Below are 13,485 nucleotides of genomic sequence, written 5' to 3' on the forward strand. Positions count from 1 at the left end.
TCATTTAAATTATAAAATCAGGTCATTGAACAAATGGAAAAAAATATTGAAGATTATTCACACATGCTCTTGAGTATGGCTACCCAACTGCATGGTCCATACCTCGTACTCCTAAATTACTTTTCTTGTTCAATCCATTCCACATCCGTTCTCTGATTAATCATTATCTAATTAATGCAAGCAATCAGTATTGCACTCCATCTGGAAAATTAGGTCTGCCTGAGAGACGGGCAGGCTGGAAGTCTTTTAAGCAGAAGATTGCTGCAGGGCCCTGGAAAAGGGTTGCCTATTTTTCCCATTGCCCAACTGCCGACATGCGGCCCCCAAGCTCTTCAATGTAGGGAGAATTCTGCGTTTGTAACCGCATTTGATCTGCAGCTCTTCCAGCTTTGATGTTCCCCCATTGAAGAGGAACATTGTGATGTTGCTGAAGTAAATATTGGCTGTCCGAGTATGAAGTGATACCCAACATTTAATAAAACATGCTGTACTGGCTTTCTAGAATCTTCTATCTCTCTCTCTCTTTTTTTTTAGGAAGGCTAGTACTTGAGGGTATTATAGGCCGATACCTGTATCCTTAATTTTCTCTCTGATGAACTATTAGTAAATCAATGTCTGTTGTAAAAAAAAAATCTGAATTGACCAAGATTATTATTTAATTATGAGAATCAATTTGGTGTAGTGGTTGAGGCATCAATCTAGAAACCAGGAGGCTGGGAGTTCTAGTCCTGCCTTAGCCACAAAGCCAGCTGGGTGACAATGGGCCAGTCACTCTATCTCAGCCCTAGGAAGGAGGCAAGGGCAAACTACTTCCCAAAAAGTTTCTTTTGTCAAGAAAACTGCAGGCTTGTGTCCAAGCAGTCTATGAGAATTAGACATAATTGAACAGAAGGGGAAAAATATTTAATTATGTTGCCTTTCAGGTGATAGATAGATAGATAGATAGATAGATAGATAGATAGATAGATAGATAGATAGATAGATAGATAGATAGATAGATAGATATAGATATAGATATAGATATAGATATAGATATAGATATAGATATAGATATAGATATAGATGATATAGATATAGATATAGATATAGATATAGATATAGATATAGATATAGATATAGATATAGATATAGATGATATAGATATAGATATAGATATAGATATAGATATAGATATAGATATAGATATAGATATAGATATAGATATAGATATAGATATAAATATAGATATACATACACACACACATACATACATACATACAATTTAGGACATGGGTATCAAACATGTGTCATGTGGAAGCCGTGCCCACCCCAGCTCCAGCAAGGAGAAAAAAGTCATGATATGTCGTGGCACATCATGTGATGTGCCAAGTTTGATGCCCGATTTAGGAATTCAGAAATTATCCAGCGCATTGCAAGAGTTGTATGTTTGAATTCATAAAAGGAGCAAGTGTAGAACTTTAGTAGGAAACTGATTCAATCAAAACTCCAAATTGGATTAACTTCCCTATCATAAGTCATATCACTAAATCAAGTTGGTTTGCCTCTGTAGTGATTCAGCTGCTTAGAAAGGCCTCAGCTTGCATTTGCAACAATCAAAATGCTTCCTAAACATTTGAGGTGTTTCTGGATACAGATCTGGAGTGCTGAACCAGTCAGGGCCTTCCCAGAAGTGCCTGACCAAGAGTAGCAAATAAAATGGGACACACGCACACACACAAACACTCATGGTCTGGGTGCTGCATTCCTGATAATGCTCTCGTGTTCTCTCCACTAGTGTCCAAGTAAGACCTTTGGAGGCTTTGACTCAACCAAGGATCTACCCGATGAAGTCATCACGTTTGCAAGAAGCCATCCGGCCATGTACAATCCTGTGTTTCCTATTAATAATCGGCCCATTATGATCAAGACGGATTTGGACTCTCAGTTCACACAAATTGTGGTGGATCGGGTAGATGCGGAAGACGGGCAGTATGATGTCATGTTCATTGGCACAGGTAAGGCTTGTTTGTTCACCTGTTTCATTTGACAAACCTGCTATGAAGTGAAATGCCGAAATACCAAATTCCACACACAGTGAGAACTACAATTGACAGAGGAGCAGAAAGTGAAGCAAATCCCCACTTTCTTTTCTTCTGGCTTGCATGTCTTCATTGAAACATAAATCCAAGAAATAAACAAGGAAGGAAAAGGCCTAATTTACATTTGGCAGCCACATTAGATAAATTGTTAAGACAGAATTTTTTAGGACCTTTGTTCAACAAGCAGTGCATTGCTCATTCAATCTTCTACCAATGAGAGCAGAAATACAAATGTGGACAGTTTTATCACTGTTAATAAACACCATCCTTTCTTACTTCTTTCTCTTCCAATAATATATTGGAAACATTATGCTAGGTTATGCAGTATATTTGTAAGTTATAAATTATAAGCTATGTTTTAAAAGTTCACTTGGCAGCATGAAAAGTAGTAAATGCCCCCGAAACTTGACTGTTGGTGGGGTTTTTAAAGAATGTAATCAAACATAGAACAACTTTTTTCCATAACAGAATAAATAAATAACATTGAAAGGGTCTGAGATGCACTGATCACTTGTGGGAGGAGTGGAGCGTTTCTTTGAGTCATGCATTAATTAAAATGGAACGGTGCTAAAGTATGAGAACTAAGCAAACATTTCAAGCAACAAAGTGGGATTTTGCTTGAGAAAACACTGCTCTAAAACATCTTACATAATAGATTTACAAATATCAAATGTCTATTAGGGCAATGTTATGTGGCTCAGAAAACGGGTACAATACATTTGGATTGTTTTAACTGATTTCATTTCATGCTCCAATTCCGTTCAAAAAATTGAATAGAATCAGGTCAATTGGATTTTGCTGTCCAGATCAGTTGGGTGGTTGTCCTGGAAGGTTGCCAAGCTCCCTTCCGGCCCTATGACTCTATGAGTCTTTAAAGCCGGGCACATTGGCAGCTGCATTTCTCTCTTGGCAGCAGTGAAATGCCAAAGCGTGATCAGGATCTGCATGAAGACTGATCTCATTTGATCCCAAGGGCTGACCTGAAGTTTTGCTTCCATGCTTTTAAACAGAGGAAATGTGCTTTCCAGAAGGTGCTTGGGGAAAATTGACTCCCCATGGTCAACTACATAACAAAACCAGAAATTTGTAATACAGTAAATGTTGACCACATAAACCTACTATTTTAACTATGATTTATGATCTATGACCTATCACTTTGCTTTTGTATGTGTGTACACTGTGAGCTTCTGCACCAGAGACAAATTCCTTGTGTGTCCAATCACACTTGGCCAATAAAGAATATTCTATTCTATTCTATTCTATTCTATTCTATTCTATTCTATTCTATTCTATTCTATTCTATTCTATTCTATTCTATTCTATTCTACTCTACTCTACTCTACTCTACTCTACTCTACTCCACTCCACTCCACTCCACTCCACTCCACTCCACTCCACTCCACTCCATTCCATTCCATTCCATTCCATTCTATTCTATTTGACTCCACTCCACTCCACTCCACTCCACTCCACTCCATTCCATTCCATTCTATTCCATTCCATTCCATTCCTCTATATTCTATTCTGTTCTGTTCTGTTCCGTTCCATTCCGTTCCATTCCATTCCATTCCATTCTATTCTATATTCTATTCTATTCTATATTTGCTTATATTGAAGCAGGTGCTCTTGTGCTTTTAGTTATCTGGGTTTAGAATTGCAGGCTAAATTAATAGGCTGAAATGAACGCTTACATGAACAAAAGTTCATTTCATATTCTCCAGCAAATTCATATTTTAGTACATCCATCCGCACTTGTAACTTAATGGGAAATTAAAGAAAGATCATTTAGCACAGTCTGAGCCCGTCTGTCAGTACATGTGCATTCATAACACTACATCCATCTTGTAAATTAAGTTATTCACCAAAAGTTTTCTGATCTGAAAAGAAAGGACCGATTCAGTTGTGTGGAACTGCTTGAAAAATTTACTCAGCTGAAGAAGCTGATCCTGAAAGCAGATAAAGTTTCATTTCAGATGCTTGAGGCTCTAATGTGTAACATGTTGTAATTTGGACCTCACAGACGTTATAAAATAATCATCATGGAATTTCTTTGGAATATACATAACACATTCCAACTTTATCCCTTCTGCTATCGTAAAATCTTTCAAAAGTATAAGATAAGCATTCTCTCCCTATGCTGTGTTGCTTTTTAATCCTAATTTATTACATTAAAAAAACCTTTTACCTATGTATTGTTCATATTTTGTGCTGTCACACAATCCAGGGATAGCCTTCAGCAAATTATGCACTATATGCATTATATTTGTTGCATTTTAATGAGAGTTACAGTTAATTAGATGTCAGTTACTGCTTTGGAATATAGGGAATTCCCACTGTCCTCTTTAGCTGGTAGACCCTGAGCTACTTTGCCATTAAGTGGATATTTGATTCATCTCAGACTTCTATTAGAGAATTATCCAACAAACCCTGTTAAAGGATTCTTTGGCCTGTGGATTCTGTTCTTCCAACAAGCTTTTTATGTCTCAGACAAAATTGCACCATTCATTGATATCTTGTCTAAAGGGACACAATCCCTGCAAAGAACTTTTATAACCCCTACAACATGGTGGAAAGTGTGTCAGTGTAAAATTAATACTACAACCTTAGACCAATTTCAACAGTCCACTTTTTAAAAAAAATCTCACAATTCAGACGATTATGATATGCTGTTAGTTAGCTCCCTTCCTATGGTCCGTACCAATATTCATGTTAGTATCTGCCCTTGAATTTTAATGCAGCAATTAAAATGTCAGAGTTGATAATGAATAATAAAACATAACTCTAGTTCAGGCAACACATTCCTAATGTTAAATTCACATTTGTGGCAGCTGATATTTCATTGAAAAGGGGTTCTTGTCCTGCTCCCTTGCTGGTAGCTATAATGGCTTCAGACCTTTCAAATCCTGGGTGGGGGTTTTTTCCCCATTCAAATATTTTATCATAATTCCTTTTTCAGAAACAGTTGAGAACTTTGGGATCATTTTGGAAGCAAACGTGCATTGTGACTGTATTTTCTGTAAGACTATATATAACTGTAGTGTGAAAACAAGACTTCTTTTGAATTAAAGTCGTCCTATTCAAGCACAAACGTTCATTTCTTTTTTTTCAGATATTGGGACTGTTTTGAAAGTGGTTTCAATCCCAAAGGAAACCTGGCATGATCTGGAGGAAGTGTTACTGGAAGAGATCACGGTCTTTCAGGTGAGGGAAAATACAGGTGTTATATAAATATATATGGGCCCTTCCTTCATAAACTCAACCTGCAGCTATCTGGGAAGGTGGCAATCCTTTTTTTTTATTGAAAAGTTTTACAGTACATTTTTAAATACAAAACCCCTCCCCTCCCCCTCCCCAAACCTCCCCAACTCTCCCCTCCCTGACTTCCCAGAGCTAAATACAGGGTATAAAAATACAAACAAACATAATCTAAAATATGCAAACAACAATAAAATATTAAATTCTATCGCACTTTAACTCTTAATAAAATAACTACAAGCTAGTTATACATCATATAAATCCACTACTTATTCAAATGCTAAGTGAAACTTTTTAGTCCCATATTTATTCTGGATATAATCAATCCATCTTCTCCACTCCACAATATATCTCTGTTGCAATTGGTCTTTCAAATACGCTGAAATCTTTGCCATTTCCGCCAAATTGGAAACTTTTAAAGTCCATTCTTCTATAGTCGGCAGTTTTTCCTTCTTCCAATATTGCGCTACTAAAAGTCTCGCTGCCATGGCAATCCTGTGTGTGTGTGTGTGTATATGTGTGTGTGTGTGTGTGTGTGCATCTATGTGTGTTGCATGTATAATCTGTCATTTCCCCCCCCCCCCATTTGCTGGAATGTAAAAGGCCAGCAGATACGACTGTTTGCAATTTGCAATTGAAATCATCTGTATGCTTGAAGGTCTCCTTGCCTATCTTTTCACTCCCAAAAATAATATACAAAATTTATTCTACATATGGGCAAATGATGTAAAGGCAAGGGTGTAGGGGAAGGTCTATTTTTCAGATGCCAAAATGTTCCCATGACGTAGCAATTAAGAGGCATTCTTCTGATGAAGTGCATAGCTTGAAGACTGTCGGCCTCATTTCAGGACTTGATTACTGAGACCTTTACTTATTTATTTATATAAACTGGTCCGGGGTCCTTGGCAATCAATTGTTGACCAAAAAGGAGGAGAATAAAATGTATCTATGCTGCAATTGCATTATTGGTCTAGTTCGAAGGTAGGCAACCTTGGCTCTTTTATGACTCGTGGACTTCAACTCCCAGAATTCCTGAGCCAGCATGGCTCAGCTTGGAAACCTCTCCCTTTCCCCTCAGCGTGGCTGGCTCAGGAATTCTGGGAGTTGAAGTTCACAAGTCATAAAGTGGCCTAGGCCTAGGCCAGGGGTAGGCAACCTTGGCTCTTTTATGACTCGTGGACTTCAGCTCCCAGAATTCCTGAGCCAGCATGACTCAGCTTGGAAACCTCTCCCTTTCCCCTCAGCATGGCTGGCTCAGGAATTCTGGGAGTTGAAGTCCACGAGTCATAAAAGAGCCAAGGTTGCCTACCCCTGGTCTAGTTGATTAAATATTTTTTTTAAAAAAAAATTATGAAATCAAACAAATTTAAATTTAATTTAATTAAAATTTTAAAATATTTTCCTCCTTATTACTTACTTTGGTTGGCATCTAGTCAATGATTATTTTAAAATCAGAACCCCCCTCCAGTCCCTGTGGCAGGGAGCCCTTCCTGAGAGAAGAACACTTCCCCTAGCTATTGGTCGCTCGCGCCCATTTCCCAGCCTCATCCCCCAAATATCAGGCTGCAAAAGAATCACATGTAAGCCCCAGAACTGCTGCTGCTCCTGCAAGTTTCTGTAAATAATACTCATCTACCAGAATGAGCATGATGGAGGCAACATCAGATGCAGATGCCTGATTGGGGTGCAGCATGGCAGGCTGACTCACTGCTCACACTGCCGGCAGTTCGATCCTGACCCGCTCAAGATTGACTCAGCCTTCCATCTTTCCTGAGCTGGTAAAATGAGGACCCAGATTGTTGGGGGCCGTATGCTGACTCTGTAAATCGCTTAGGGAGGGCTGTAAAGCACTGTGAAGTGGTATATAAGTGTTAAGGTAATGATTTAGAAGCTAACCAGCTTGCATGAATGATGCAATGTTAGGAATGACTCAGCTGGGGTCTGTATCCCTTTAAGAGTTTGAGGATAAAAGGGAAGGCCTTGCTGGAGTCTTTCTCATCCGTTTCCTGCTGTAATTGCTGTATATTGGAGTTTGCTGAATCACCACATGTACGTATTTTGTTCCTAGTGTATAATTGTAGATACTGTAAAATAACCACCCTTTAATACAAACCACTGTTTACTGTATTTATTCCTGGGTTACCTCAGTGCAATAGGACTATGCATGCTCTGACAATAAGTCTGAGTGCTCGTGTTATTAGGGAGTTAAAGAACATAAGTACTTAGACTTGCCCTGAAATTTCAACACTGCATTTCTACCTGCAAGGAGTGATCCTAAGCCTTCCTCCTCCTCCTCCTCCTCTTCCTCCTCATTTTTCTCTTACCAATTTCAGTAGCATTCAAGGAAACTACCATTGAAAGTGGCCTTTAAATCCTAATAAGATGGAACTTGTTTCTGCTAAATCATAGTTAATAAAGAAGGAAAGAGGGAATTTTTACACTGGAGATGGTATTGATTTGTTGGTTTATTGATTGATTGATTTTATTTCCCATCGTGATTCTGAGGCGCTCAGCCACAATATGCATCCCCATAATATCCTCTGTTTTCCATATTTCTGGAAGGCTAGAAGGGTAAAAGTCAATTCAGTCCAAGCAGGAAGCTCCTCCAAAGGGTGGGCACTGTGGAAATAGAGAAGGTGGCCCTTTCCCGAGGACCAAGGAGTTAGGCAGATAAATTCCCACGTCAGAAGACATTCCTGAAAATATTACAATCCCATATTGCTGAAATTCAAGTTTGTAAACTGTGGAGATACATCTGCATTGTAAAGACACATTCTAACTTAAGAAGGTATACTGAATTTGGGAACCTTTGAAATGCATCCATAGCAACCACATCCGTGCAAATGTTTTAAGGCATCCAGATATCAACCTATTAAGTAAAGCAGCTCCTTAAATCATCTTTGATTTTAACTCTTTTTTGTTTGTTTGTTTCAGGAACCCACACCTATTTCAGCCATGAAGATTTCCACGAAGCAGGTAGGTACAAACGGAACCTCAAAATTCTTAAATATTTATTGAATTTTCAAAATGCTTCTCCGCCCCATTTTCTCTTCGTAAATATTTATGATTTCTCACACGAAATCCTAAAAGCAGGAAAATGCAAAGTTCTTTTCAATGCTTTCCTGAAAATGAAGTGAAACCACAAGCGTATGCATTCTCACTGTTTTAAGAATTGTGTTAATTTTAATGAGTCTTTAAAGCAGCAGCATCTCTTTTTTTTTTCAGGCTGTTTTATGATCATGGGCTTGCATTAGGGTTTCCCAGTCCTAGTCGAACCTTACAGCCATTCAAGCTAAAATTGGGCCCTTTTTTTCCCCAGGTCCCACTGAGTGACTAGTTTTCAATAAAGTTCAGTGCACAAATGTCAGATAGTGGAAACACCCCCTTTCAATAAACCATTTTAGACATTCAGCCTTTGAGGTCAGGACTTTTTCAGGCCTTGTGGCCTGAGACCAGAATCACCCCATAGTTTTGCTAATTGGATTTCTCAGTGCAGATGAGAAAAGAGAGAAGCAACCTAGAACTAAGGAGAAACTTCCTCACAGTGAGAACAATTGACCAGTGGGAGGGCTTCCCGCCAGAAGGTGTGGGTGCTCAAACACTGGAGGTTTTTAAGAAGGGATTGGACAGCCATTTGTCTAGAATGGAATGGGGTCTCCTGATTGAGCAGAAGGTTGGACCAGAAGACTGCCAGGGTCCCTTCCAACTCTGTTATTCTGCTTAACTTTTTCAAAAAGACCAACATTTCACAATGTGGCATGCTCCAAGAAGGCAAGCTAAGTTCTTGAGGTGGCCTTTGAGGGGTTACTTTCTGTGTGTCGCCAAAAGATCCTTGTTACTGACTCACTGCAGGACAGGACTCGCTAATGGTTAGGAGCAGGGCTTTTTTTCTCATAGAACGCTCAGAACGGAGTTCCGGCACCTTTTTTGGATGGAACCTTGTAGGATAGGCAAGGCGGGTTGTATGACATGTGTGAGTTCTGGCACCTTTTTCTTTTACAAAAAAAGCACTGCTAAGGAGTGTCTCTTGGGAGGTTGGTTGAAGGTTGCTCGCTGGAGGTTTATCCTGGGGTCTTTTGCAGGAGAAGCAGACAGCCTGCTTGGAATCTTTTCTAACATTATAACAAATCCTTTTTTAAAAAATAAAATTAATGTTAAACTAAAAAAAAAAACAAGCCTGTGCTTGCTTTACTGACATTGATTATAATGATTTATGATTTATTGATCACAAATGTGCTGGAAACCTCATTAAATATTAGGAGCCTGTCGAAAACGAATGTATTTGACATGAAGTATTTTGTCTGGAATTGCTTCCACTGTAGAATTTATCAGAGAGAGAGAGAGAGAGATTTTAAAGTATGGGCTATTATGAGAAAAACTCTGCTGAACACTCTGCTGAGCTCTCAACTGGGCGTCCATGCGTGAATATCAGAATGCTCTGCTTTTGATTATTTTCACATTCTTTTTTTAAAATGAGCCAATTTCATGTATAACAAGCCATGCATTTAAGTATGACTTTTCGATCAAAGGTCTGTTCGTGTATTCAGGAGGGATTACAATCTGCCCGCTCCCCATCTCCGGAAAACAAATCCCCAACAATAAAGACCCCTTCATCTAAGAAAGCCCAAGTCATTTGTGCAAAGTGGGGCCTACAGAGTGTCAGTCTAGCAACGCAGTTGTGTGTGATGTGCTCTGACAGGTTTCTGGCTTCACACGCTTGCACCGAAGGGGTTTTCGAGAACGTGTTGATTCCTGTTTCCAGAACCTTCAAAGCTGTAGGTCTTTGGTGCGTTGCTGTTTCTCTTTTGAGAAGGAGGGAAATTTCTTAGGAGGAAACGATGAATTTATTGTCTCGTGATGTGCAAAATGCTACGATGAAGAAACCTTCCCCATTTTCATCTATTGGCTGAACGAGTTGCTTTTCTCCTCGCAGTCAGGGATAAAGGGGAGATGTGTCCCTGCAAATGCTTCCAGGCATCTGGGCAGAATCCGGGGCCTTTTCCTCCCTACTTTCCAGGACTCTACTCTAGTGTTTGGATTTCATCGCCAAAGAGTGCCTTGGAGTGGAGATGAGCAGCTGGTTTAAAAAGTTGCAGATGAGGCCTACTGCTGTGTTGCCAAGTACTCTGAAGCTCTTTTTGCTGGTTGTCTCACAAATCTGCAAAAAGAGCTCTGCAAATCAAATGGACAACCATTTGTCTGAAATGATGTAGGGTTTCCTACCTGAGCAGGGGGTTGGACTAGAAGAGGGGTCCTCAACCTTGGCAATTTTATGACTTATGGACTTCAACTCCCAGTATTCCAGTATTAAAGTTGCCAAGGTTGAGGACCCCTGGACTAGAAGACCTCCAAGGTCCCTTCCAACTCTATTATTATTATTATTATTATTATTATTATTATTATTATTATTATTATTATTATTATTATTATTATTATTATCTGCTGTTGCACAGCCCTCCAAATCTCTTAACTCATTAAGTCATTTGCAGGCGGTTGGCTTGAACTGATGCTTGCAAAGCATTTGACCCACAAGTATCTGACTACATACATTCAAATTAGGCCCAATGAAGCAGATTTCAGCATCCCTCATAGTAAAGGAAAAGAGGTTGGATGCACCATGCAGGATAAACATGTAAATGGATGGGTTGACGGGTGAGAAATAAAAATGTGGAGTAGGATCTATCTGTCTTGTTTGTTGCGTCTAATAATGTCCAAAAAGATTCCTTGTAGAGCTCCAGTTCCTTAAAAATTAGGAGTTTCTCCTTCTGGGGGAGCTGCCTAATTCTACAAGTCCCGCAATAGATTGTTTGTGTTGCATGCCACAATGGTAGAAATTGCTCCTAAACACATGAGTAAAAACTGCCGAGCAGTTTGTGATTACTTCCTTCTTCTCTTCCCAACTCCGCAGCAACAGCTCTACATCGGCTCAGCGGTTGGAGTTTCCCAGCTTCCTCTGCACCGCTGCGATGTGTACGGGAAAGCCTGCGCTGAGTGTTGCCTGGCCAGGGACCCCTACTGTGCTTGGGATGGGGCTTCCTGCTCCCGCTACTTTCCCACTGCCAAGAGGCAAGTCTTGAGTTGCTGGGCCTACCAGGCCCTCGACACGCTCCTCCAGTCCCTTAGTCAGCCTTCTTTGTGCTGCTTGGATGTCGCTGGGACTGTCTTGGGGACACAAATGTAACAATCGGTTTCCAGAAATGACCAAACCCCTCCGTTCACCCTCTGTTTGCTTTAGTTCCAAGATCTGGCTTTCCAGAAGCGCCGTTGCCTAACATATCAGTAAAATGGGCAATGTTTTTATTATGTCGTGGGCTCGGGTGAGCAGGAATGAATACAGACAGTTGTTCGTAAAGCAACACATCCTTTATTGGTTATGACAGAGCTTAACCCAGGCCGCGCCCAGCCACTATATACAGTCCAACCCTCAAGCAGCAGCCAATAGAATGGAATCATGCTTCCCGCCAAGGTAGACCAATTGCAGGCTGGAGACGGTCTGTCTAGGTTTCAAGGGAGCCGTTGGCTCACGTGGTATGGTACCACAAGCTCAGTACATAACAGTTTGGTTGAAAGAAACACCCAACTCAGTTTCGTAGATCCATGGAGGCGAGGCAAAGTCTTCCAGACCGGCCCCTCCACACTCACACTTGCCACGTGATGCGCCAACTTTGAAATTTCATGTCAGATCTATTTTTTCCCCCTCCCAAAGGTCCTCGGCCACATCCTTGCACCCTCCTTAACTAGCTCTTGGGAGCCTCACTTTCTGCCTTTCAGGTTAAGCAAGTTTGTTGTTATTTATTGTTTACTGAAGCAATTAAAATGTCAGCAGAAGGCCTGCTGACTTTCCCTGTGCTGGCTCATGACATCACTCCTTCACAGATCTCTTAGATCTTCTCCTTTAGCCTCTTTTAAGCTTTGCCTGTTCCTTGTGAGGGGAAAAAAATAAAGCAGTATTTAAGAGAGCTGGCCTTCCATCACAAAAATATCATCATCGCATTATTTAGGCATGCAGCCCAGGGGCTTTGCAGATCGACTGCCAGATGACTCCAGCTTGTACATCCAAGGAGAGCTCTTCCTCGCCTGACCATGGAAAAATTCTTCTCCCTCAAATCTGCATTGTTCCTTAGGAAAATCCCAAGTTCTGGCTCATGTTAATGTGGCACTAGCTCAAGCCATGACTCATACGGTGAATTACTTATCAGACCCTTTCAGATTAAGCCTTTCATTATTTCATGATTGTTATATAATTATTTCCATAACGGGGGAGGGGGGAGGGGAGCTTTGTCTGGACCTGCCACGAGAAGTGGGATTTATGCTCCTTATGCTCCTTTTCAGTCAAAAGCCTTTGGAAGAAACTTACACCAAGACAAAAAGAAGAGGAAAAAAGTAAAAAAAATAATAATAAAATAAAATCACAACTTAAAAAACGAGAACCTATCTTTAAAAGACAGGAGTAAGCAGAGGCATAAAACGCCACCTATTGGTTAAACAGTTTGATCCTTTTGGGCTAATTTAAGGAACGGCGTGGGAACTGAGTGTCGGTCAATATTTTCTACATCAATTAATGAATGTTCTAGTCCCACTTAAAAGCAACGGGACAAAATGTTCTTTCTGACATTTGTTAAGCCGCTGCAGCTTTCCAGAAAAAGAAAAAAAAGACCAAGAATTTCCTGAAATGTGCCTCTTTCTTCCTGGTCTTTGACTTTTGATATGATTTCAGGATTTGCAGGGCCACCACAGCCTCTTAATCCTCTTTTATCTTCCCTTCCTTCTAATTTGTTAGGTCTCCCTTTTCTTCTCCAGATGAAGAGCTCTGCTTCAAGGAACATTGTTGTTTGCTCAATCTCTTCTTCTTTTCCTAAAGATTCCACTTATATGGACTGAATGGAGTCTCATGTCTTTGCAGTAGTAGCGTAAATGTGGCAGCCTAAACAGGAACCCTGTGTGATTTTTTTTTAAAAAAAATATATTTTTGCAACATCCTTTTTTAAAAACAATAATAACAGACGATGTTTCAAAACAGACCAATGGCTAAGCCTCTTGTAGCCGATCATAGTGCTTAGGACTACCTGTGTTCCCAATAATCTCTTTTAACAGACAAAGATTTTGCAAAGAATACTCTCAAATTGAGGATTTTGAGTTTCAGAAAAGCAAC

The 13,485-nt window shown here is 40.0% G+C and overlaps 1 protein-coding gene across 1 annotated transcript in view; it reads left to right on the forward strand.

Moving 5' to 3' along the window:
• SEMA3A (semaphorin 3A) overlaps nucleotides 1-13,485 on the forward strand; it is a gene marked incomplete at both ends in the record, with an annotated part of 175,710 nt that overhangs the window by 154,391 nt on the left and 7,834 nt on the right. Inside the window, 4 exons of the mRNA XM_083366286.1 lie at nucleotides 1,775-1,994; nucleotides 5,188-5,279; nucleotides 8,268-8,309; nucleotides 11,242-11,399. Of these exons, the coding sequence (XP_083222412.1) occupies nucleotides 1,775-1,994; nucleotides 5,188-5,279; nucleotides 8,268-8,309; nucleotides 11,242-11,399 (512 nt within the window). The remainder of the gene's footprint in view (nucleotides 1-1,774; nucleotides 1,995-5,187; nucleotides 5,280-8,267; nucleotides 8,310-11,241; nucleotides 11,400-13,485) is intronic.

Source organism: Vipera ursinii (assembly GCF_947247035.1).
Source record: "Vipera ursinii genome assembly, chromosome: 6".
NCBI classification, from domain to species: Eukaryota; Metazoa; Chordata; class Lepidosauria; order Squamata; family Viperidae; genus Vipera; species Vipera ursinii.